Raw genomic sequence first — 26,531 nt, forward strand, 5'->3', positions numbered from 1 at the left:
TCAGTGGCCAAGCGAGCAGAGGCAGGAGCGGGTGCCTCCCTGGCTGCTCCGCAACAGGAATCACGGCTGTGAAAGGTCCCGGTACAAAGCCCAGCGGAGCGCCAGACTGCGTGGCAGCGTGGGTGGGCTGTGCAAGGCTTGCTCCGCATTGCAAAATGCAGCCGGTTTACCGAAAATACTGTTTCATCACCCTACTGCATGAGTCGATAGAGGCGGTTCTTTTTAATGGGGCCGTTTTATAATACATGAGTCACTCACTGCTAATGGCCATCTATTTTGCCCTTGTAGGTAAACCGTGGGATATTACCCAGCAGTGAATTGGCTCAGAAAAGCAATGCCCTATTTATAGACAAATCTCAGGCAGTACATGCCAAAACAAACAAACAAACAAACAAATACCACTTTACGATTGCTTACTCTTCCCTTTTGCTTTCAACTAAGGGCAAGCTTTCAACAACACAAATATTGAAAGGGGAAAGAGGTCATTAAAGGCATTTTGAGGGAACATCTGAAATTATTTTCATCTTTCACATTTGCAGACAGTGACAACAACATCCACTTCATGGTCAAAACATTTCTTTGCCTCACAAGAGCTTCATTTCTGTTGGGAGGCAGAATCTGGTGACCGCTACTGCTTTCCACATCGCTTTGTTTCCTCACTCTTGGCACAGCAACAGGTATTGTGTGAAGCCCAACAGAGCTGTGAGATTGTGGCTTGATTTTTTTAAATAGGATTCTTAATAGTGCCTGCTCTGCTGAGCACTGTTGCTTCCCTGGTAGTTAGCAGAGCATGAGTAGTAAGGGTTAGCTGGCAAAACACAAAGCGACTACAGACAGCTTGAGCCTCATTTTCTGACGACAAGAGCTGCCATTATACTATGTGTTCCCGTTCCCACATGGACTGTTGATACAATTTGCCTTAATACATATAAATAGCAACCAGCTACCACGGGTCTGATGATATCAAGCCCTAAAAATACGCTAAAATGGCATCTGGACTCAGTGCTGCATACTAGAAAGGAAATTCATCTCTCGAATCGATTAAGATCGCCACAAAATTTATGAGAATATAAAAATACCTTTAAACAGCCTTCGAAGCTGCCTGAAGTCAAAGATAATGTGAACAACAGGGTACTCATTTATCTTCCCTAATCTGTGTGGTCTTCGTGGGAACTGGGACCAGACAGAAGATCAGAAGATAGGATTTGTAAACTCCGGTCCTGCTTTGCTTCTTCCTGCTATGTCACCTTGTACAAACGACTTAAACTCCTCCTAAGGAGCGCTACAAGGAATTCAGCAATATTTTAACCATGTCTCCTCCCTGATGTCATTAAAGTATTGTGCATTTTTTTTCTGTTTCTATAAAATCTGACTGGAAAAAACACATCACAGATACATGTAATTACCAGAAAGATTCTTCATTGTTTACCAATAAAATTTTTTTATCGTCTTTGATCAAAGGTCTTTATTACATACCTTCTGCAGCCCTTTTGCCCATAATATACTCAGTCTTTACCTTTGTACAACCTTGAGAATTTGTTTCCCCTTACTTCATTTACTAATGTGTACGTAAAGCCTCAATCTTTGAATAGTCACTGACAAACCTCAGCATGTAATTTTTTTCCTTGTAATTCTTCAAATATACTTGTGTATTAATCACGGGGAGCCTTTTTGGAGCAATCGCTAGTTTCTATGGTGGTAGATGCTGACATTTTGTTTCACTGAAATAGGCTGTATAGATCCTTAGTAATTCAAACCTTATGCTCTCTTCTGAGTCCTTTCTATAGTGCACTGAATTCAGCTAGCTCAGGAAAAGTAGCGTGAAAACATTCTTGCTATTATCATAGCCTCAGAGACTATCTACCAATCTCGTTACAAAGTCTGGCAGAAGAGCCAGAAGTTCTAAGCTGTATAAACATAAGGATTTTTAACATCACCTACAAGTGGCAAGACTCATGTTACCTCTAGCAAAAAGCATCAGTTCCAGTTCCTGGAGAATCAGTGGTTAATGCTGTCTATTTCTAATAAAAAGATGTCAAGGTAAACTGATGAATGGTTCCTAAATGAAAGTGAAAAAAAAAAAAAAAAAAAGTACATTTTTTAAAAAGTACATTTTTAGGTGCAAGGTTTATGTGGAAGTAACAATACCCTCACACTGCTCAACTTCCAGTGCATATATGGTTTCACTGCCACTTCTGACAAAACCATTCCCTCCGTGTGCAGGGCTGCCGGCTGGCGAGAGCAGAACGAACACCGGCCAGCAGAAAGGGTGCACCGCGCTGGCACTGCCTCCGTGCATTGCAAAGAGCAGTTGTGGAATCTGGTCGTGTTCCCCCAAAACTCTGAAAACCAGTAAAGTTTTCCCACTGCAGTACTAGGCACGTGGCACCTTCTGGAAAACAAAAACCCACACACCCTGTAACTCTCACTCTGGAAGTTGGTTTTGGTAACAGCTTTAACATCGATCGGTCTATGAAAGCACGATTGTGGGACTTCAACTCATTTTCAGGGCCAGGCAATGCAATGGGACACAATCATTGACTGTCATGTGACAGAAGTGTTACTGGAAATTTCCCCAACAGCCTACAAATGAGTCCAATATCAGGGGCCCGTTTTGGCTAAAAGATGACACTTTGCCAGACAGTTTCTTGGCAAGAAGCAAAAGGAGAGAGCCAACTGATCTACTGCCATGCGAAGCTGGATTCAAACTTGTTTTCAAGAAAGTGCAGCTCAACAATTTTAGATTCACGGAGAACTTTGGTCTGGTATTAGACATGCCTTTGAAATTTGGGTGTGCTTCAGTGCAGTCTCTACATTTTTTGTTTTAGCTTGTTGGCCATTAAAAACAAGCTCAGGATGAACCCAAGTGCAGAATCAGACCCTTGAATGAAATTCACTGATATCAATTCTGTAACATCGTAGCTGTCACAGAGCAACTCTGCAGAACAGCACGCATCTACTCCCCACCACCATCTTCTTCAAGAGATGACCACCATCTCTGGACACTACTGAATGCAGTAAATCCTAGGCTCATGTTACACCAAAGAATTACCATGATATTTAATTCAAAGTAATACAATCCTCAAATGCTATCAGGGAGCCTCAAAGAACCAACATCTAAAAATTTCATTTAAAAAAAAAGGACTTTATAGTTAAAGACTTCAGGATTCCTTGGGTAGCTATCTTACAGAAAAATATTTAGATTGTTTCATTAAGGCACCTGGAAGGCAGCATCTGATCCTTCAAACACCAGCTGTTTATGAGTAATACAAGAATCAGTGTAAGTTTGAGGTTGTGCAGTCTCCATCCTCAGAGGGTTTCAAGACCCGACTGGGTAAAGCCCTGAGCAATTGGGTCGGATCTCAGCTGACCCTCCCTTGAGCAGAAGGTTGGACTAGAGGCTTTCTGAGGTCCCTTCCTAACTCAATTAACTTACGATCCTATGAATGATAAATCACATGCTATTTCATACAAAGAAATGGTAAAGGGGGAGGGAGACAGAGGGAATAAAAGGGGACTAATTGGGACGCAGGCAAGGATAGAGAGGGCAGGGGTAGAAGGCTGTTCATGAGAAGGTTGTTGAGGAGAACCAAGGGATGAAAATGGTGACTGACAGATTCAGTGACCTCGGTCTGCAGCAGTACGGAACCAGCACAGCTGTGTCTACGAAGCCAAAGCCTGGCTTCTGGGCAAGAGTTTACTGACTGGTTCTGGAAGCCCATCCAGGTTCCTCAAGATTGCCAGTGCTTCTGGTCAGGGGTCAGATTAAGACTCAGAAGCAGAAGATCAGCTGCTTGTCTTCCTGAAACCAGGTACCTGTCTTTACAGAAGACCAGTTTACAACAGCAATTTACTACTACACATAACCTGGCCGCACTTCCAGGCTCCCAGACACATACAATATAGTTTGGTGCTGTGAGATGTTATCTCACAGGTTTCAATGAAATTCTATGAAATTCTCAATTTTTTCTACTTTTTCACTGTAGTTCTTAATTTTTTTGACTGTGAAAACCAACTTGAAAACGACACAAAGTTGACAAAACCAGAACAAAATGTATGAAACCGCCTCATTTTCTCTTTGGATTTTGCTGCTTCTTCAGCAGTTTAAAATTCTGGATGGCCTCATTCCATGGCTTTTGGGGGAAGAGTCAAGAGTAGAGGGGTGCTCCAAAATGTGTTGGCATGTTCCTGTTCAAATCAGAGGCTGATGGGTTGGGTTGAGTTGGAATTGTTTGGTTTTTTTATTATGTATTTAATTAAACTCAAAGAGCAGACTGGCGTGTGACCACTATCCAGGTCACCCACCCAGTTCCTAGGAATTCTGAAACGTACCACCTGTCAATTTATTTTCAGAACGATGCAGTAAGGCAACATTTTAGTGCTTTAAACTCACCTGTCTAGAGGAACCAAGCTCTGTGAGGAAGCTGGGGTTTCATTTGACTATTAAACCAAACCAATCCACCCAGGAAAACTACATTACACCAAAACCCAAACAAAACGTTTATCCTCATTTTCCATTCTAGTTTGGGTTTGACCATGAAATTCTTATTGGAGGTACTGCTGATTTAGTTGAATTTCACAGAAAATCTTTTCAGTATTTTTACGCATTTAGAAATCACAGTACCCAAAAAGCTTCATGTATTTTCTTTGGGACAGTTTTTATTTTTTTTTTTTTTTTTTTGCTACAGTATTTAAATTACAAGCTTGGGTGCCGGTTTCAAACACAATTATTTACTCCTTTTGCTAAAGGAAGCTTAAGTTAAATTTGTTACAAATAGTTATTAGTCCTTTCAGATGGTCTTGGTTTTACATTACAGTACAAAGTAGGCAAACATGTTTTCTTAGGAGGGTAACGTCCCTTGAGGCTACTGAGTGGAATAATACCTAGCCACACCAGAATCTGGACTTGCAATCTACTCTGCTTGATAGTTCAAGCTTGTCCTTTACTACCCAAAACCCTAAACAAGAGTTTCCCTTTTCGTTAGGCTACTTTCTACTGCCTGTTACCAGGGCTATCCATTTTCCAAGTATGAAAGCAAAGACATTTGAAAAATCGTAAAGCATGGGCTGTGTCTAGATTACAAACTTCTGCTGGCATATCTGGGCCGTGAAATATCTGCTTCCTTACTGACACTGTTTTGAAAACAAGCCTGTAGTATAGGGGGGCTCCACTGTAGCACAGTGCCTTTCCAGGCTATTAGGGGTTAGGGTATTAATTACATCATCAGAAAGCCCTTTTTGGCAGCATATGCTGAATCTACATCAAAAGTCTTGTTGGTTTTGCTCTATCATAAGAATCTCTTTAAAGGAATTACGCTCAAAGAATAAACCAGAAGGTGGGGGTTTCTAGCAGAGCACTGCAGGTGATTAAGTGGCCACAACTTCTTTGAAGGTACACCATCAGCCTGAAATCCAGTCATATTTTAAGAAATTACTTTTAACTACTGTCAGGTACTGAACCATTCCCTGCATCTTCCTACCAACTACAAATGTTTTTATACGAGCTTAGTATGTTTCCCCTACTGCCAAGGAGAACAGTCATAAAGACAGTGGCAGGGAAGGAAACAGAATAAATAAAAACTTACATACCAAGAGCTTTAAAATGCACAAAGTATGTGCGTGGGAAGCCTTTTCCTTCTCTTTTCTTCCTCCTTATAACAATCTTAGCTGTTGCTCAGCATTATTTTACCTCAAAACACTCAGACAAGGGAAATAACTGTTCAAATAAACTATTTCTTTTAGCTTGGATTTACCTATTAAGATTCTAACCCCTCAGGTCACCCAGGAGGAAGCAACATCACCAGCAACCTGAAGAGAACAGAGCAGACGGGAAGGCAGCACCAGGACTGCCCACACACTCCTTGGAGCTCAACGCAAAGCAAATGTTGTTAGGTCAGCAGCTGCAAGTTTGATAATGTCCTACAGACCATGCAAACTATTGGCACTAACCGAATTGTCACACGGAACAAGAATTGCTACCATCAGCTTTTTATAAAGGAATGCCAACAGAAATTAGATCCAGATTCAACCACTTGATTGCAAATGAGAAGTGAGCAGCTCCTATCAGGAACCGGGCAGCTGTGTGGATGTGCCCCTTCCCCTCCCTCAAATCCTGAGGGACTTTGCAGGGGTGGTACCTTGGCATAGGCTGGGAAGGCTGGAGAGATGCTCCACATTACCACACAAGTGTAAGGTGGTGGAGTTACACAGAACGCCTGGCCGCTCATTTTTCGTTGCGTACATGGCGGTGAAGTGGTGCCCAGCCTCTCCACGATCTTCTTGTAGGCAGTTTTGCTGCTACTAGCGAGTCTTTGCACTGGGAATATTGCACAAAGTGGACATACCAGGATCTGGTACGATTTTAAACCGAACTGCTTATTAAAAATTGCTTTAACTTTAAATAGCTTTACAGTTAAATAAAATAATTTTTTTAAAATAGTTTTAATTAAATGAACCTAGAAGTAGAGGCTCTTTGATCTCCATATCTGATATACTTTTGAATAAATAGTTCTATATATACCTCTTGATCTTTTTGGTGATGAAGTGCACAAAAACTTATAAACAATTTTTTTAAGCTGAAAACAACAGTTGTCTCTTAAGTAATAAACTTAATATCCTGAAACACACAATGCAAAGCTACAGAAACCCAAAATACAGTCTAACTACATAGTCACTATAAATACATATTTTAACTGAACGCATGCTTTTTACTTACTCTGTGAGTAAATTACCAAAAAAGAAAATTAAGATTATCTTTAAAAGAAAAAACTAAATAAATAAACAAACCCAGACTTCAAATAATAAACTGAACCAGCCAGTAACACTTTAAAATACAAAAGTGTCTCTCCCTTTCTCCTTTAGATTAGCCCAGCATTATAATACTCTGAGGACAACAACCAAAAAATATACCAATCTACTGTTCTCAAGTTTCATTCTGAAAGCAAAAGTTTTCATTAATTTGGGCATTCTAAATTTGCTAGTTTAATATAAAGCTGCACATGAGGCTCCCTAAGGTATAAATAAACTAAGCCTCCACAGTGGAAAAAAAGAGAAATCATACATGCAATTTATTCTAGGAAAAAAAAAAGTGATTTTAACTTTCACTTTAAAAACCCGTGAAGTATAACAGTGCGTTAGGAACAATCAAGCTCACTAGAGGGACAAATTGCTTGCAAATGCCAGAAAGCATGATCATTTAATGTTAAAATTCTGAGCAATATCTTGAAGATTTTACTTCATAGTATTTTACAAAATAATATTCTAAACCTGAACACACTGCATCATACAACGTTAGTAAGCAGGAAATCACGGAGTGAAGTGGACCCCTCAACAACGCTGTTTCCTGAGGTGAAAAGGAATCATTTCACACTAACACCTTCAGCAGGGCCAGGCCATCAGACTCTGTGCAAGAACCGTTGCCACATTTTGACCAGAGTGTGGGCCAAAGGCCTGTCTATCGACTTCTCACCTTCACAGTCACGTCAGTGTTCCTGTCACATACCACGGGGAGGGCTGAGCACCAAGTGACAGAAATACCCACTTAAAATCACTCTTTGTACTGATTGAAATTGGTTTGTATGGCTGATAGAAAAAGAACAGATTACACAATAAAGGTCTCAGAACTGCAGGGCAAACAGATGCAAATGTGCTTTATCTGCTAGAACGAGTGCCCTGGACTACCAACATGCCGCGGATCTGCAGTGAGCCTCTGAATCTCTTCTGCTGGACCAGTCCCGCTTTACACAAGCACTCACTCATGGAGAGAGGCTGCAGCACAGTGCAGTGATCCTGTGCACTCATCTGGGATGAATCAGACATGAGCCCTAATTGCAATGAAGATTCATAGATAAAGGCAAGGATCATTATTCCCCATTTATGGAGGAGAAACTGAGGCACAAAGTGATTACTGCAAGTCAGTGACATAGCTGGACAGAAAACCCAGCTAGCTCCACACCTGCTACCAGGTGCTTTAAAATTGGCCAAAGTCACTTTAATATTTAACATGAATAATTTACTAAACATCTTACTTTTGTTTCTGTGTTTAGTGAGACCCATGATTTCCTTTTTAACCTTCCATTTCTACAACAGCCCACACAATACTGTGAGTAAAGTTCCAGGAAATTTAGTGAAATCTGCCAGCAGATTTATCCCACTCATGATATTCACCGTAAGCTAGAAGATACAGGGTCAGCCTGTTAAACACCAAATGAGGGCTCCGTGAATGCCGCTGCGCTCTTCTCACTCCACCCAAATAATTACATGGCTCACCAGGAGAATTAAAATGGAGAAAAATAGTAAGACTTAGAAGAAAAATAATGTTTCCATGAAACACAGACTTATTGCATGATAGCTGGAGGCAACACCTTTGCACAAACAGCTGTAAATTAAAGCTGTCCTTTTACTAAGCTTCCAGAGATTGCTTACACATTATGTGGCAATGGGAGAGCATATAGAAGACAGTCAATTTTCTTCTTCCTTCTTGCCTTGCCCAAGTTGTCGAAAAGCTACTTGCCTACTCTCACAAGGGTGAAGAGAATATGTTTTAATTCTCCCATACCACAGTGCTACAGTTTAAAATGTGAACATTTTGCCACCTGATTGCTAAACTAGAATTTTCTGGATTTCTAAGTAAAAGTGTAAGTACATCATCAAATACACATCACCTGCATGTGGCAAGTGTTAGAGAACTTGAAATCACTACTTTTTTTCTACCCTCTCCAGTAACCGTTGGTGAGCTCCAGTGTGCTGTCTCCGCTCACTTCAGCTATGAGAAGGCTATCCAGTGTTTAAGTTCTTCTATACGCTGCAATATCTGGGTATAATAGAAATCCATGTTGGCTGCAAAATCAGTACACACAGGGGATTCCATGTCACCGAAGGTGCAGTACAGTGCAGTTCCTCCAATGCTAAGGAAAACAGTCGCGATGCACAGCAGGATCAGCAAAATACAGGAACCACCAGCTACTTCATCTGTAAATATAAGAGCACAAAAGGTGGAAAAGGATGATATAAAAATAAATGCAAATGTGTCTAAGAAAACTTGAGCTAGGTTTTTCCATGAATGGGTCAGGAGGTGAACATACCTAATGCTCACCGTGTAAAGGGACCATAAAACATACCAGGAACTGTATGTTTCTCTACCCTGTCTTTCCAGAAACCTAAATAATTAAATAGCTTAATTTCTGCAACCTGCTTACTTGTCCTTGCTGATACCACTTGCAGAGTCATTCCACACTGAAGCAAAATACACTTAACTATAAGAACGTTGCACAGCCAAAGCTTCCTTCATGGAAATAGCAGAAATGAAATGAAATCTTTGAAACTACAATAAATGGGAACATTCTTGCTTCTTGTACTGACACTGACTCCACTACCATGAACTGTTGGTGTTTATTCTCCTATTTTGACTGCAAGGATAGACAAAGCAGTCAGGGTAGGCTAATGTGCAGGGTTATTTTACATCTCAGTTATTCTGTGTAACTCTTTGCATGACTGTTTATTCTAGAGTAAGAGCAACAAAGAGGTTGCAGAGGTGCTGCTACATCCCCACAACCTCACTTGTCCTTGATAACTTGTATGGATGAACAACATCTGCGTCTTCTGTCAGACTGAAGAAGCTCTAAGAAAATTTCTGAACTCCCTTCACTCTACATCTGGGATAAGAAACAGGAGAAAAGAAGAAAAAAAGAAGAAAAATTCAAGCACTTTTTTCTGTGTTTGAAATAACAATAACAAAACCAACAATGATGATAACAATAATAATAAATCTTCCCTTTTGAATCACTAAATCCCCGGGGAAAAGAACATCACAGAATAAATTTTAATTAAATTTTATTTAAAACATAAATTGTTTTAAAATAATTTTTTTTTTAATGAAAGATGGGACAAGTTCCCTTTCGGGTAGTGAATGGATTTTCCTTTCAGTGTATGAGACACAGTTAATACACTTTAGTACAAAAGACCTCCATTAATACCATTTAGTGGCTGACACACACAGTAGGTACAGGAAGTACTATCATTAGTAACCAAAAGTTACTAATCTCTTGAGTTGGAATGACAGAGATCTTCAACTCCAAAAAATGCATAACAAAAAAAATATATATGGTATTTCTTATGAGACAATTTAGCACATCAAAAAGGCAGTAAGGTGTTTAGCCAAATGTAATGACAATAAGCAAATATATATGGATGTTTAATTGTAAAGCACCATCAAAAATCTGACACCCTCCAATCCTGTGGTCTACTAGGAAGGGCTGGAAAGCTACCTGTGGACAAAGCACAACAGACTTGTTTCTTTCGCATCCCTCTTTACCTACATGGATTACATTTAGGGAGAAACCTACACCTCCCACCCCTAAGCCCTAAACATTAATGAGGGGATGTCCATTACATGTCACTTGCAAATTATTCAGCCAGAGGAAAAAACCTGACTTCAGTCTCAACCAAGCTTTAAAACAGAAATGTACTTACTGTATCTTTCTGTAGTCTTGTAACCCAAACCTGGTATAGAATAATCTTTGATGCATCACCTTCATTTATTACTTAAGTTTTAAAGAAACAAGGCAGTACATAAAATGAATGCCCACGTTGGTCTTGTGAACAAAAAGATCAACATCATTTGCACCGCAAGAACGCAACCCATGAATTAACAGCTTTAAATTACCTTGATCCAATGTGTCTTCCATTTCTTGGAATCGCACTCTTCTCTTTGTTTGCCTTTGCTGGACTTGCGCAATTGTTTTTCCTTCCCTATCATCTCTCTTCTTTAGTATAGACACTAATCCTTCCGCTGGGGCAATCTATCAGGAAATACAGTGAGTGGCACAAATGATGCAAGGCATGCAAGCATAGGATCTATTTGACAGTGACTTTAAGGAAGAAATGAGCTAAACAGTTGAATAATGGTTTCCACTCTACTTTTTTAAACACTGCAGCACCTGTGAAGCCTCCTTCTGGAATACATCAATTCCTTAACATTGCAGGACAGCTGCAGTATCATTCTGCTACTTGCCCTTAACAGCTATCAAAGTTAAATACACATACATTTACTGTTTGGATCATGCACTGTAGTCACTGTAACAGCTCCTTTGTAAGTTCACGTCATTAAATCACATGGGTTGGGGCAGTGGTGAGGAGGGTTCGTGTCAAAACCACCATCATCAGAGGGCAATGAGAAGTCAATGACACACTGACTATCCAAGATACAAACCTGCAGAGACAACCAAATCCTTACTGTGAGATTAATTTTCCAGCACTGCAATTGGTTCCCCAGGGTGGAAACAAGCTACAGTGGGGCCACAAAATGAAAAAGAGGTAACAACAGAGAAAAAGAAAGCTTCAATGCTCTGGATAGATTCCAGCTCCACATTGTAATAAGCTCCCCACATACAGCGCCAGTTCAAAAGTCCTTCCCTACAGGCTGGTCACCCAAATAGCGATACCATCAACAAGTCAATAGACCATAACTTCTCTTTCCATTGCTACAGCGTTTGACTTAGCTGCAAGAGTAAGCCATACTAGGATGTTACACCAGCCTGAGCAGTCTGTAATTTCCTAGTTACTAGAGAAATGAAAGTAGGGGAAATACCAGGAGAAAGATGCCTTCCTGAGCAAGCAGTTCCCGGTGTGCTAGAAATAAACAGAAATGAAAATAGGAAGCATATTTAGACATGCCCTTTTTGATCTTGAGATCGTCTCTACCAGAAGAAGATTCTTAGTCATCTCTTCAGAAATCTGAGTAGCGCTTTTTAACACTTATTCTGTGGAATGGCAATAACATTTATTAAATTGAAAATTTGTATACATTTGTGCCACTGATAAGAAAACGCTTCAAATTTGCAACTCATCTATGTAGGAGATGACCCAAAATGCCTATAATTTTAACAAAAATTCAAAGCGGAAAAAAGCAACTTTAGGAAACATGTAGTTGCAGGCAACTGACTGCTTAACTCTGCCCACAATCTAATCAAGTTAGAAGACCATGCATGAAAACTCATTTGCATAGCAATTGTAAGAGCTGTAGAAAAACAGAAAACAAGTGACTTCATAACTTATGCTCCTAAACCGGCTTCATGCTACAAGCTTATTGAGCGCATTGATGCATGCTGTAATTGGAGCGCCAGTGCACCGAACACAGCAAAACCCAGAGCACAATCCAATAGGCACCGCACAAGCACGGCATTTGGTGTTTGCAACATTTTAACTGGGAAATGTGGCAATTACATTTGCAGGTCTCCAGTCTGGCAGTATTTTATAGCGCTCAACTGGACAAATAATGGCGCTCTGAACAACTCACACAGTTGGCCACTACGGGTATATGCCTACGTCTAACAATTTTTCCCAAAATCACAACTGAAAGAATAAAATTGATCTCTGCCACACTTCCTCTTTTGAAACTCACTTTCCCTTTTGATTATCTGCTCAAAAGCTTAATGGATTATTTAATGAAACAAGGCAATTAAGTACTACAAAGCAGTGAAAGTGGGGAGGTGGTGGAAACAAATTAAGTCAACATATGGAAGACCACTATTTGACACAAATGAAGCAGAAATAATAGCCCACAAGTGTGTCATCACAACAGACAAGTGCACTAGGGTGAAGCTTCGACTGGTAACATTACACTAGCCTTGCAGAACAGCCATCAAAATTCATCAGGCCAGCCAGAAAATCAACACTTACGCTTCCTTGTTGTGACAAGGAAAGGGGCTCATGCAGGACTGCATCAATTTGACTTATTTATTTGGGAGGGGAGAGATGAAATTACGTCCTTTAAAAAAGTAGATTATTTTAAGCCTCTGTGTATGGCATTGCTTTCATAAAGAGGATCAATGGCTTGTCCCACAGCACCCACGCAGCAGGCTAGCTGTCGCCTGCCACGCATGTTCGCAAGCGGCTCAGGCTGCACTTGGCTGGAATGTCACCCTGGGTGACACAGCAGGGTGTTTGTCCCAGTCTGCTCTAAGAGCAGTACGTGATGGTCCGCGCTGCAAGCAGTAATTTCAGACTGAGACACTTCATTTTGCCCGTTGGCTTTTGGTAGTCTTTGAATGACTGTGGCACAAGCACTGTCTTCTCCAAGCTTAAAACCAGAGGGCTATCTTTTACAGGATTATACGGAAATGTGTGTTTCAATGATTACAGTTACATAAAAGGCTTGCAAATGAAAGTCTTGCTACAATAAAGTTTACTTACTTTCCCTGTCAGCCTGCTTGGCTATGTTTCAGCATTTACTTCTAAATGTATGAAGAACTAATTGACACAGGACAGGTTTCTCTATTCCGAACGTCTTTTGCTTTAAAAGGGGGAGCAAGGGCTTTTGATTTTGCAATAAAATCTGTGTGGCTTGTGTTACTCCCCTGTCTCAACAAAAGCCATAACATATTTTCACAAGTCCCCTTTACATGATGTGTAATTCATACCTAGAGTATTTCACATTCCTCTGAATTTCATGAATCATGTAATTAAGGTTTTTGGTTTGTTCTGCAAAGGACCTACAAAGCTATGCCACCTAATCAGGGTACAGTTTATTGATAAAATACAAACATATGGAATTCTGCATAAAGCGATTTTACACCATCTCATCTATCGCATTCCCAACTGCAGCTCAAAAATATTCAGTACAAACATCACATTTCATTTTTCTAATTTTCAGTCATAAAAACATCATTACTGTAAGATTGTCATGTAAGAATAGGGTCTATCTTACTACAAATACAATCTCATTCAATTAAAACAACTGTAAATGTATTTGTCTACCATACTTTCATTTAGAAAGATTTCAAAGCAGTATACAAACTGATTGTATTAGATCCATCTCCCATTAATTAAATATCAAAGGAGAGGGACTTAGCTGCCATGTAAGACTTGAAGTTTTCCATCCCAGTCTTTAGGAGGCAGAAGGAATTTAAAAAGGCAGACTACATTATTTAAATTGGAAGTTGATGAGGGAACTGCGGTTAATGCAGTTGACCACAAGTCAAGCTTCTGCTCGACTTGGACCACAGGAGGAAAAACATAGGCTTGCATCAGGCTGCACTACAAACAGCTCTGCGTTACATAAAAGAGCTGCATAAAGGATCCTATTGAAGCATCAAACATTTTCTTAATTCTGAATTAAATAATTAACAAAAGATGTTCTTGGAGCGTCTGTGTAACTGAACTCACTCAGCTCTGCTGGCCTTCACAAAATCTTTTCATTGGTGCTTTTATAATTATTGTACAGGAACTGAAAATGGCATACAGGTATGTGGTGGCATTTTGACCAACAGTCAAAAAGGAAAGCAGCAATGACTGTTGGTTAATTGACACTGTTAAATATTTTAGCTTTTCTCTTTTTACCGCTATTAAATCAAAGTGATGCTGCTTCACAGAAAAGTTTTAAAGTTTTTTGGATAAAGTTTAATATCCTGGCTGCAAAATAAGAAAGCAATAAGCTCTAATTAAACTACCCGTTCCGCCTCTGTTTTAAACAGCGTTTTCCAGTAAAATATTAAAAAACCTTCTCACATTATGCATATTTTGCCAAATATGATGTGTGTGTATATATATTTATAAATATATTGGACAAAACTAATGAAAATAAGGTCCTGTACTTAAAGACTTTGGAGAAAACACATTGAACTCGACTGTTGGAATAACTTGTAGCATACAGAAGTAACTAAACCCCCCAAAACTGGAGGCACTGCAAACTGAGTTCTAGAAAGAAAAGTTAATTGTATGAAGTATTTTGGTCTGAATGCAGAGAACTACTCAAGGAGGAGTTTTGTTTGTTTATACTGCTGTGGGCTGTATTCCTTATTCAATTATTTGGCAAATGCCTATAGTTTTATTTCTAGCAATACCAGATGTTTTTAAAGCGGTAGTGCATAACTATACGACAAACTGAGAAAAAGAAAGACTGTCCTGCCTTAAGCTATAAGCATCAGACAAACCCCTTCACTAATAAAATACATTAGCTACACTTTGAAAAAGAGCTAACTTACAGATTCAGTATTCATAGCCCAGTGTAAGATACTAACCATTCTTCTGTGGATACGCTTGCCATACAAGTACCAGGGCTCCTTTACACAGCAATAAATAGCTCGGATACTGTGTAAGCATTTCATACGGAAACATAATTCTTGCAAACTCAGGCTTACAGGACCCAAGCCATACAAGAGAAGAGGGGATCTCAAAAAGGCATTGTCTCCAGCCCTAGTACAGATAGGTGGAGACTTCATTTCTGCAATCAAATCAGTTGCTAGTCAGTACATACTCGGTACTTTTTAGAAGTCTTGCTGCACAGACAGTGCCAACCAAAAGCTACTACCTTGTGGTGTGGTAGAGAGTCTCACTATCTGCTTTCTGAAAGAAATTTCACATTATAATTTTCGATTTTAAGACCTTACTTCTTTCCCTAATCACCACTCAGATAAAAAGCTTATGTAATAATTTTTTATTTCATGTGGCCAATGCAACTTACATTACTGAGGTTAAAATTTGTTTGACTGCTGGTGTGTCGTCGCATTCTCACAGAAATGACAGCAATGATATCTAAGAAGCGGTTATACACTTCTGGTAACTGTTGCTCCCACCTGCCGACTGTGCTTCAAAGCTCTTTGTTAGCTGGATGAATCTTGTTTCTATAAAATGACAGTGATTTTCCATCATTTGCATGTTGTCATGCACCGTTTGTACTAGTGAAGAAATACCGAGTATAAGGGACTGTACAATATGTAAAGTACTATTTTAGTTTTGCAATTATTTAAAGCCAGAGTTAGAATTTAGTAGATTTTCAGTCTTGTAACTAGTTACTGTAAATGGTAGGCTAAAAGTACGTGACATAAAGGATCTAAATTAGAGAACTACATGAGATGACTGTTTGACCTCAGTATGGGGTCAAACAAAACTTCCTAACTAAATACATACAGAAGTACTTACCCTTCCCCATTTTCAATGAATTAATATTACATCTCCACTGAAGAATATTGAGATTTTGTCCTACCGTACTATTTTTATACCTAAGTTATTTCAAGACAATCTTTACATCCACCTTCCATTCTAACTTATTTGTGGCAATTTTGTAAATACTCGCCCCATGACAAGTTTTACCACAAATTGATATTTTTTTTTACCGTCACATTGGTACATTTAATGTAATTATTTTCATTTCATTCATGTGGCTACCAACGCATTTTCTAGGTATTTCTTTCACAAGTACTGTGTGAAAACACTGTCATCTTATTAGATGGCCACAGCCTGAACACAGCCTCAGGAGGACAAGAGAGGTAAAAACTTTATGCTGGGTGCAAAGATAAGCCTGCTTGTCAAAACGGTGGTGAAATACTATTCTAGCACTGAAACAAAACCAGCAAGAGCAAGTTAACAGTGCCGCTTTCTGAGAGGTGCCAAACTCTCTCAGTTCCTGGCATCTTCCAGGAAAGCTGTAGGTGCTCAGCACTTCCCAAAAGCAACCCCTAGGGTAATGACAGGTTGTAAGATTAACTGGAAAAACAAAATATAATTCTATAATGAAACAATACAAGCTTCTGTGCTGTCCTTAACTCACCCCGCTACACCCAGAAATTTCAGGTATTGCAAAACACCCCCAGATGCTGCACATTAGAAAACTTAATCGGTATTGAGATTAATCCTTCTCTTCTCCCCTATTTAAACCTTCTGCTCACACAATTCAGGCCTCTTGCTAAGGACGATTCAAAAAGAATCCTACCAGTGCTAGCCAACACGATGCCTTATATGGCCAGAAAAAGTACTATGGAAAGACTCAAGGTACTTTTCACTCCCCAGAGAGTTAACTCTGCCATCTGAGTACTGGCAGTCCTAGCATCAGGATAGCAAACTAGAAATGAAACTAGATTCCCTGTAAAGCATCATCATCGGTCACTGGGCCAATCAATTCAAGCATAATTTTTCTAACAGTATCAGTATGTTGTTTCCTATCCCATCCTCTGAAATGCAAATGGCCAAACACAGCAATTGAGAAATAGTTTCTATGGGATTAATTTAGGATTTTTCTACATGAAACAGAACAGTTCTCTCCTGTTAAAATGCTGAACTTTCAGTGGGCTCAACACAAATCTAATCTTGAGGGACAATACTTAAATTACTCTTCTGTTATACACATATATGGGTGTAGCACAGGCTGTCAACAAAACGCTCTTTTTCAAAGCCATCCTCTAAGCAAACACAAGCCAACGGATTTAGTGCAAAAGTCTGATTACATGGATGGACATGTGTGTGGGTTTCCACAGCTGCATGCTGTCAAGAGTTTGTGTACATCTTTGTGCACAAGGCCCTCAGTCCTGGTATGTGGTATGCCTCCTGACATCCCACAGAAAGACAAGGTGTTTCAGGGACAGGTCAGGATGAAAGATCTTGGAAAGGAAATAAGATGTTTAGGTGGTGAGAAAAACCAAAATGCTCTGTTTCCAGCTCTGGAGACTGTGCCAAAAATGTAATAACATCAGCATGGATCCCCAGTGTTTAGTTCCCTGCTTGGCTGCTGTCCCCGAGTGATCGTGGGGGTTCTGGGTCACTGTGCATTAGCTTCTGGTCTACAGAGAAGTAGTTACTTTATTGCCAAGGGATGCTGTATTGTTCAATACATTAAAAATAGAGATGGACTAAGATACCTTTTTATAAGTCTTCCCCCTCCAGCATCTAGAATCACATCATTTCACAATAATACCACTTTTTCAATCAAAGAAAAAGCTTTTAAGGTCCCACGGTTGCAAATGCATCAAAACCAGAAGACAAATAAAGCGAAGACCTCATCATACAGTCTTCAAAAAAGTCCCAAAGCAATAAATCTTCTGTATTTTTAGAAAAGCAATTTAGCTTATGAAGCACTCATTCTTGTTGTGGCCGATCAGCAGTGCTTCAGAAAGGTGGGTTCAGGCTTAGAAGTTCTTTCTTAAGTTTTGGTTGAACAACAAAACTGCCTAAACTGAGCAAAATGAGAGGCCCATACATTCATATACAGAGCTTATGACATATGTAGTTCCAATCTATATGGAAGAGGCACAGAAAAGCATCTTTTATTCTATGAACAGAAACGAACCACATGTTACATCACAGACATTATGTAGATCTCTGATGTGAAACTGTGATTTAGCAGGAATTGTCAGCTCATCTAACAGTCTCTGTTAAAATGAAAAAAAGGTGTTCACACTCATGTAAAAATCAATCTGATTTTTAGAAACACAGAGCACTGCTGGTCAAGAAGGAAGCAAACAGGTTAAAAGAAACTTTTCTGAACTCAGAACAATTAAGTATAGAATTATTTTCAGATTAAAAATAAAGTGATATATGAAAGAATATTTAACACATGTTGAAGTTGGAAGTATCTAAAATATTTTAATTGAGATAAACATGAAAGATTTTATAGGATTCACAGTATTTACCTCAGCAATCTCTATCCTTCTTGCGAGTTCATCAAGAGACGAAAAGCTGTCATCTAGTGATAAAGCTTCCAGTGAGCTGTAAGATGCTCGTTCAGGTGAAATATCTGGAACAGTGTCAAAGTCCTCTTGGTTCGCTAAGTTTGCAAATGATTCTTCAGTGTCTATTATGTTACCATTTAAATATCTGAGAAATAAATCTTCTTGTTCTTCATTATCTACCTTCTCCTCCTGCCCTGCTGTTCTCTCTCTTTCTTTGCACACTCCTGAATGGGCAGTACTCTCCTGCTCAGACACTTTATTACACCCAGAGCATACATTTGATGCAGTTCCGTCCCGTGAAGACTTTTCATCACCATCATCAGGCTGCTCCTGTTGCTGCTTTAAATCACTATTCCCAAGCTGGCCACTAGCAATTTCTGAAGAGCCAGCAGCATGTTTTGATCTGAGCAGATTTCTATCAGCTTGCACATCTTTATCAGTAGGAACCAAATCAGTAGGCATATAATCAGCATCTGTTAAACCCAAAGCATCTACCATTGGCTCAAGAGGGAGTTTCAGCCCAGGCTCACCAGCTGTGCCTTCTATTTTTTCCACATCCTTAGAGAGCTGTCTTTCTCTCAGCTGCAAACTGTTATCTTTACCGGCATCACCAGATGATAAACAGCCCGAAGAAGGCCTGCCCACTGTCCCTGTGGACTGGGTGTGTGGCTTCAACGTTGATTCAGCACTGCAGTGCTGCTCCTCCATGTGGTCCTTTCCTGCAGCTACCCAAAGACTTGCTGCCTCTATCTGTCTCTCAGTTTTGTTTTCACCCAGAGAACTAGTGCTCAGCTGTTTATCTTCTTTCTTTGGTCCAGTGCCAGGACAAGTTTCAGTACCTAAGTGCAACAGGAAAAACAGTTCCAGTGTTTTTAAATGATTCAAAGCATCAGCCCGGGGTGAAAGAGTATACTGTGATTTGATAATGTTGTAACCCAATGCTTTAAAATGCACTCCCATAAAGGGCAGGTATTTATGCTCCCGTCAGAATAAAGTTCCATTAGTAGTCTGAAAAGCTGACTCTTGATTCAGCAAAGTATTTGCACACATTCTTGCAGGCAAAGAACATACTGTAGTGTCCTCCTGAAAAGAGTTACTCCCATACTTCAAGCACAGTAAGTATGTAAACGTCTTTCTGGACAGCCGCTTTTCTTCTAAAGCGTATTTTATGTGAGCGCACCTTCTGGATGTCTGGAGTTCAGACAAATGCACTTAATGACAAAAAAATGTATTTTGATGCTAGTGTTACCTATTACACAGGGAGATACCTGCATTTCCTTTAAAGATGCTGAAATTGTACCAATTTAATACATTTAAAATTCAATCCTTTTAAAAGTAGCTCCTTTGGTTAATGCTAAATTAAACAACCAGTTACCATATTTTACATAATGGACTGCATAAAAATATATTACTTTTTGTGTATGTAAGTTAGTTTAGCTATTAATAAATGCAATTGGATGCAGCTTATTTGTGTATTCACATTTACAGTACAAATGAAAACTGATTTTTCTTATCTGAAATTTCAGAAAGAAACAAGGGGAGCTTCACATAGCTTGTGAATTCACTTACTGTTGGCGTGATCTGCTGATGAAGGAATAGATAACTAATGCAAGTTGTCAATAAAATTATTAGACATTAGCCATTGCAAGAAGCTCAAAGCCAAATCTCCCCTTTTAGGTTTATGAAGAAAGGGAGTGTTTAGAATTAGTATACTAAAGCAAGCCAGCTGTGACAGTAACTGTCCTTTATTCCATACTTCAATGAAAATTAAGTTAAGACTATGCTGTAGTAGGACTATTATTACAGTAATAGTATTAGCCTCAATCAACAAATTAATAACTCTAGAAAACACTCATTTGGACTTTTTGGTCATAGCAAAAAGCAGAAAGGTCTTATGAATAGATTAACAAAGAGATCAAACAATGCCCTTATTAACTATACATTCTCACAAGAATGACTGAAGATCTATATGCCAATCTTACCCTTCCTCATCTGTTAAAACCTCACTGAAAAGCTGAGCAATTTCCTGAACTTGTTACATGAAACAGGGTCACATTCATCAGTCTTTAAAGAAATGTTTGCATTAATTTGTCGTATTGAACAGTTTTACTAAATTCTAAACGATGGCCATTTTAAAAGAAAATGGAAGGTACAAGGTAGCATAGAAAAGACAGGCTTGGAAACTGAAAAAGAGAATATCCAACCATTTCAAAATGCAGAAAAAAACCCCACAGAACATCACTAACAGATAGAAAGGGTATAGGAAACCTAACTTCTGTAAAATGATGAAAGAAGAAATCCGTATGAGACAGGGAGTTTTTGAAAATTAGACACACATGAGGAGGTAGCTCAAGGGATTTGTAACGGGATACTGAGCCCTTCACATATAGGTCACGAGTTCAAACACTGCCTGGATTATTGGTACAAGATTTGGTTACCATCTGTCAATTTTTCCTAGTGGATACATGCACATTACAACAAACATCTTTGTTGGCAGCCCCAACTGCAACAAAGATTAAATGGAATCGGAAATTAAATCAAATTACTCACCCTGAAAGGTGGCCCTTGAGCTCAGGGCTGTTCCTAAAAAAGTAATAAATAATCCTAGCATTGTTATCTAACTATAGATGTACAGGAACTGAGATGTAATGATCATCATTACATTCCACATCAAATTTTCAGCAGCTTTCAGTGTTTTCTTTACACCTGCTTTAGACAACCCACACCCACTGCAGACTTAAAGTTAAGACAAATACTTGAACACGTAATTAGAAAAGGTGCTCTTTCCTACTGAGTTAAATGAAGACATACCCACCAATGTGGCAGCAATTTTTACCTGTCAGAAATACAACAGTGTCTACTGAGAATCTTCTAGCAACAAAAGCAGTTACTGTAATTTAAGATTTTTTTTTTTTACAGTTACTTTAAAATTGACACTTGCTTTCTTCATCACAGAAACCTGTAGCCACCACCTTTTTATCCTGTTAATCCAAGACAGTCCAGCAGAGATAATGCTGACATATGGCATTCTACCAGAGGAGAATTAACACTTTACCATCTATTGTCCCTCTTCCCACTTAAAAACAAATCCCATATGATCTAAAAGAAAACACGGTATAAGCAGTTTCTCCCCACCTTGGAAACAGGTCTTTATGTACACACTGCAAACTTATGCTAGTGGTTTTTCTAAATTCACCATTTAATTAGAAAAGGTTTCATGAAACACATGAATTTGATGATCTTTAGTTAACACTAAAGCTATTAAGGCTTTCTGCCAAAACCTGGAGAAATTAATGGATACAGGATGTATCAAATCTCATCTTCTAATATACACACATAGCTTTAAGGACGTAGGTTCCCTCTGTTGGTAACTCAAAGAGGAAAATCTGCCAGAAAGGAAAATGTAGCAGAACAGACCATTCACAGCCCTTGCTCAGAAGGGCAGAAAACTCATTCAGTGACCCTCCCCATAATCTTGACTAGACAAGTTCTTATAAAGCTGCTTCTTTGTCACTGTATCCCCACGAGACAGAAGTCACAAATTCTTAGGATTGACTGCCTACAAAAGCTCAAACTATATTCCCAAATGCCTGCAATAAGTCAATGGAGTAATTTTTGCTTTAGATTAGTAAAGAAGTGTGATTTTACTTCAAAGTGCTACCATAGTACAGTGCAACACTCTCTACAACATAATATATATCTGTATATATATCTGTATATATATTGTGTATCAGCTAATACTTCTTATTGATAGTTGCTAGATAAATTTTATTTTAGACATATGAATTCATATGAAGGACAGTCTTCAAACAACCTAAGGTTTTCATTTTCCTGTCTTACTGTAAATCAGACTTCTACTACCAGCAGCTGAGTCAAGTAGCTCTCCCTGCAGACTGGCAGATACATTTCTAAGAGAAGAAGAAAAAGTTTACATATTTACTTCTCATTTTTCATGATGTTGAGGAAAAAAAAAACCCACACAAAAAGCAGAAGACAAGCATTCTAAGTTTTCAGTGAGAAGGCCCATGCATTTAGGCTAATGCTGAAGAAGTTAGTTTAAGTATTAGGAACTGTATGGTTACTATAATATAGGATTCTGCTGGACGTCAGGCAAAATCAAGAACCAGCCCCAAAAGGCCATACTGGTTCTAGCCCTGAGCTGGATCACTCAGCCACAACTCAAACATTTTTCGCACAGCACTGAGCAGTGTATACAAATTCTGAGTTTTGGATCATCTCTGTCCAATTTCTCTATTAGTTCATACCGATGCCTTCCCTACCCAAAACCTTCTAACTGCAAGAAAAACATTCAGCCCTATGCTGCTGATGCATTGACTTGGTGAGGGGCAGCAGCAGCTAACTGACCACGCACCACCTTAACAGATGAAGAGACATGTCAGGGTGAGAAGTCATTCCTTCCTCAAGAACGTACTGATCTTGTGAACACCATCTTTTGCAAATCTTAAGCATTTAAACTTGAGTTAGGCTTGAAACATTCATATCTTTGTACTGTAAAAGTATTTAGCACTGCTGGAAAATTCCCAGCAGAACTGCCTTCTATGGGATGGCATGAATTTATTAATTCACAATCATTTCACAGGAACCCAAAGATTTTGATTACATTTTGACAAGAGTTACAATAAGAGAATGACATTTAGAAAATTCCATTTACACCATTGTCCTGGTTTTGGCTGGGATACAGTTAATTGTCTTGCTAGTGGCTGTACAGGGCTGTGTTTTGGATTTAGTAGGACAATAATGTTAATAACACGCTGATATTTTAGTTGTTGCTTAGTAGTGCTTACCCTAAGTCAAGGACTGTCCAGTTTCCCATGTTCTACCAGTGAGGAAATGCATAAGGAGCCGGGAGGGAGCAGGGCCAGGACGGGTGACCCCAACTAGCCGAAGGGATGTTCCATACCACAGAACGTCGTGCTCGGTATATAAACGGGGGGGGGGGGGGGGGGGGGACACTTGGCCAGGAGCCACCGATTGCTGCTGGGGGACTGGCTGGGCATCGGTCAGTGGGTGGTGAGCAACTGCATTGTGCATCACTTGTTCCTCTTGTGTTTTATTCCTCCATCTCTCTCCCTCCCCCCCCCCTTACAATTGTTATTATTGTTATATTTTACTTCATATTAAATTGTTCTTATCTCAGCGCATGGGTTTTACCTTTTTCCAACTCTTTTCCCCAGCCCACCAGGGGTGGGGGTGGGGGGCAGTGAGCAAGTGGCTGTGTGGTACTTAGTTGCTGGCTGGGGTTAAACCATGACAACCATGATTAATTACTTTACATTAAGTTTAATATGTCTATATGTTGTACTACAGTGTTTTAACATTGACACAAAATGCTCTTTAATTCAGAAGTTTTGAATGTTCAGAACCAGAAAGCTTTAGTTTCCACCTGGAATAAAAACTATGGAAAAATTACATGTGTCTAATTTCTTTCCATGGGAATTTCCAACCATCCAATAATAAAAAGCACAGGGCTCTTTTGATCTGCCTTCTGAGCTGTACAACATTTTTTTCGTGTTTTCAATGTTTTGTGTTTAGTTAGGTTACAAGAACAAAGACAGAGAAAAGGCAGTACAGGGGTCATGGTGAAAGAGGCTGAAGATGAGGAGGATCCACACATGTAGAGAACTGACTCTGTATCTTCATTAACCCCTGACTCTCCTGAACTGCTGGCTGATACACACTTGTAGGATAGTTTGGCTTGAAACGGACCTCCTGAGGTCACATAGACCAACCCTCATCTTGTGAGAGATTCTAGCTGCTTTCAAGGAAAGGCGCACAGTTTAGGTCAACTTTGGCAACTGGAACATCGTAAAAACCAGAAACATTTTGCTGAAAGAGAGGACACATAAAGCACAGCCTGGTAGTCTAGCAATTCTCTTTCCCCCTTTGCCTCCATTTGAACAGTTCATTCAATTAAAAATGTTTTGTAAGAATCCAGCCATTCTAACAAATTAGTCAAACAAAACAGCCACTGTCCCAAGGCAGGAGGAGGATAATGAAGCTGATACAAAAGTGTGTATTGAAAAAAATTAACTGAAGTATGCTTTTCTCTTCAAGACCCCCAAAAGCTTCCTAATTTTCTTTGCTGTAACAGAAAAATGTGTCTAAAAATCAGTGTATTGCATGTAATTTATAATAGTTACTAATTCTGTTAATGGTACTGAATTGCCACAACTCAGAATATTTGTCATCAGATAGTTTACCTTGTATTTTATACATAGAAATTATTTATCTTATCTCTAGTTTTACACGTTTTGTAGCTTATGTAGGCTGCTATAAAAATATGCACATTTAAAAGATTTTTTTTGATGGAGACTAGAATTACTTTAATTACAAATCTGAATATCAATGACTAATTAAAATGGCATAGTACATCCATTGTGCAGTTGTGGAAAAAAATTAAAATTTGCACAAATGGATGAAACTGTGGGAATCCAACAAATGCTGTAGCTTCAAATGAAATAGTTTCATAGTATTTGTAGGAATATATCATTACAGTATAATATTTAAAACAAACTTATGCATGCACATAAACACACACATACCTGATTTAAAAGCAGTAGCTTCTCTTTCCTTTAATTTTTTTGATTCCATTAACTGAAGCAAACAACCACTCTCCCATGTATTTTCTGCAGCTACTAGCTGTAAAATATGATAGTATTTCCTGTAATTTTTGGAATTAAACAGGAACACTGATTTTTTGAAACATCCAAACTTCAAACAGTTTCTATACTAAACTGGAAAGACTGTATCAAATATTATTAAAAATATATTCATTAGCAATCTTTGACAAAGCAGAATTCAATTAGGCAGCTGCTTACCTTATTTTTGGATGCCTGTGGCCTGCAGCAATAAGAAAAAAAAGAAACAACTTAAAAAAAAGAAGCAACATTCTTCATAACAAATGTCATCGACATCTTATAAACCCTTGCTCTGCTCTAATATTAGCACAGAACTTTTCTTACATTGAAACAGTGTCAGCATGCTAGCATACTTCCAAGCACAGATCTGTACCATATGTGAATATCATCACCCATGAGCCCAAACATTGCTCCACCTAATTGAGAAAGCAGTTTAAAAAAAATTTACTCCAACATATCAAGCAATCTAAAATCTTCTAACACTTTATGCTCAGAAAGAACTCTACCAACTTTAAAAATCATGTAGGGACTTAGTATCTACTAGTATTAAAAATACTGATCACTATAAATGTGATTGAGGAATGGAAAAAAACCCATCTATTTCCTTCTCCACAAACTGTTTACACTGGGACATGTTTTCTGAGTACTCTAAGATACAGCAGCTCCCACTGATTCCACTGGGATTCACACGTGAGTCAGCACTGCTCACAGCAAGGACTTTGCAAACTGGGTAGAGATTCATGCACAATGTGTTTTATCATGCACGATCTGTCTCGCAGCCTTTCATACAGCGATAAAGATAAAACGTTGAGCACTTTGTTTAAAGCTACCAAAAAAAAAAAAAGGTAGGAAGGACAAGAGGGAAAAGTACTTATGTTCATACTCTCTAAAAAAAACTTGTGAAGACTTTTAAATTTTACCATTTAAACTTCAAATAGAGACACTCAAAACTATCTTTAAAGAACAACCATGTCCAGTATGTAGCTCTAGACCTTGAGTATCAGAAGAAGTTACATTACGTTCAATTACAAAAGCAAAATCCTCACGTTTTCAAAGAGCTGCATGTTATTCACTAAAAAATAAAGTGTAATTTTAATTACAAAATAAACTGAGATTAAAGCTTAGGAAAAAAATGTATGAAACAATAAAAGCAAATAAGAGTTCTGCTTAGAGTTCAGAAGATTAATGATATTAAATACAGACAACTAATTATGGCCAATGAACAGAAGCCTTAATTTTTAATTGCAGGGTTTCTCAGAACCAGGAATGATGTTACATGACTGAAATTTTGTATTTTGAAGTGGGGCTGCACCAAAGTATTAGCAGGAGAAAGCAGAGTTATTCTCAGCAGGGCGACAACTGAAGTGACAGTAGGGAGGTGGTGCTAGTTGAAGAGCAGCAATAGACTTGAATCTTAATCCTTCAGAGGGCT

General features: G+C 38.9%; 1 protein-coding gene across 7 annotated transcripts in view; it reads right to left on the minus strand.

Annotated features, from left to right (window-relative positions):
* Positions 1-4,639: 4,639 nt before the first annotated feature.
* Positions 4,640-26,531, minus strand: part of CNST (consortin, connexin sorting protein) — a 53,179-nt gene continuing 31,287 nt past the window's right edge. For 6 of the 7 annotated variants that reach the window (XM_037393198.1, XM_037393194.1, XM_037393199.1 and 3 more), the window contains 6 exons: positions 25,280-25,301; positions 25,004-25,100; positions 20,991-21,023; positions 18,402-19,279; positions 10,664-10,799; positions 4,640-8,970 (listed from right to left, as the gene is read on the minus strand). In XM_037393198.1, the coding sequence (XP_037249095.1) occupies positions 8,765-8,970; positions 10,664-10,799; positions 18,402-19,279; positions 20,991-21,023; positions 25,004-25,100; positions 25,280-25,301 (1,372 nt within the window). In that variant the 3' untranslated portion in view covers positions 4,640-8,764. The remainder of the gene's footprint in view (positions 8,971-10,663; positions 10,800-18,401; positions 19,280-20,990; positions 21,024-25,003; positions 25,101-25,279; positions 25,302-26,531) is intronic. The other variant, XM_037393193.1, reaches the window with a different exon arrangement.

The sequence above is a fragment of the Falco rusticolus genome, chromosome 6 (genome assembly GCF_015220075.1).
Source record: "Falco rusticolus isolate bFalRus1 chromosome 6, bFalRus1.pri, whole genome shotgun sequence".
Classification (NCBI taxonomy): Eukaryota; Metazoa; Chordata; class Aves; order Falconiformes; family Falconidae; genus Falco; species Falco rusticolus.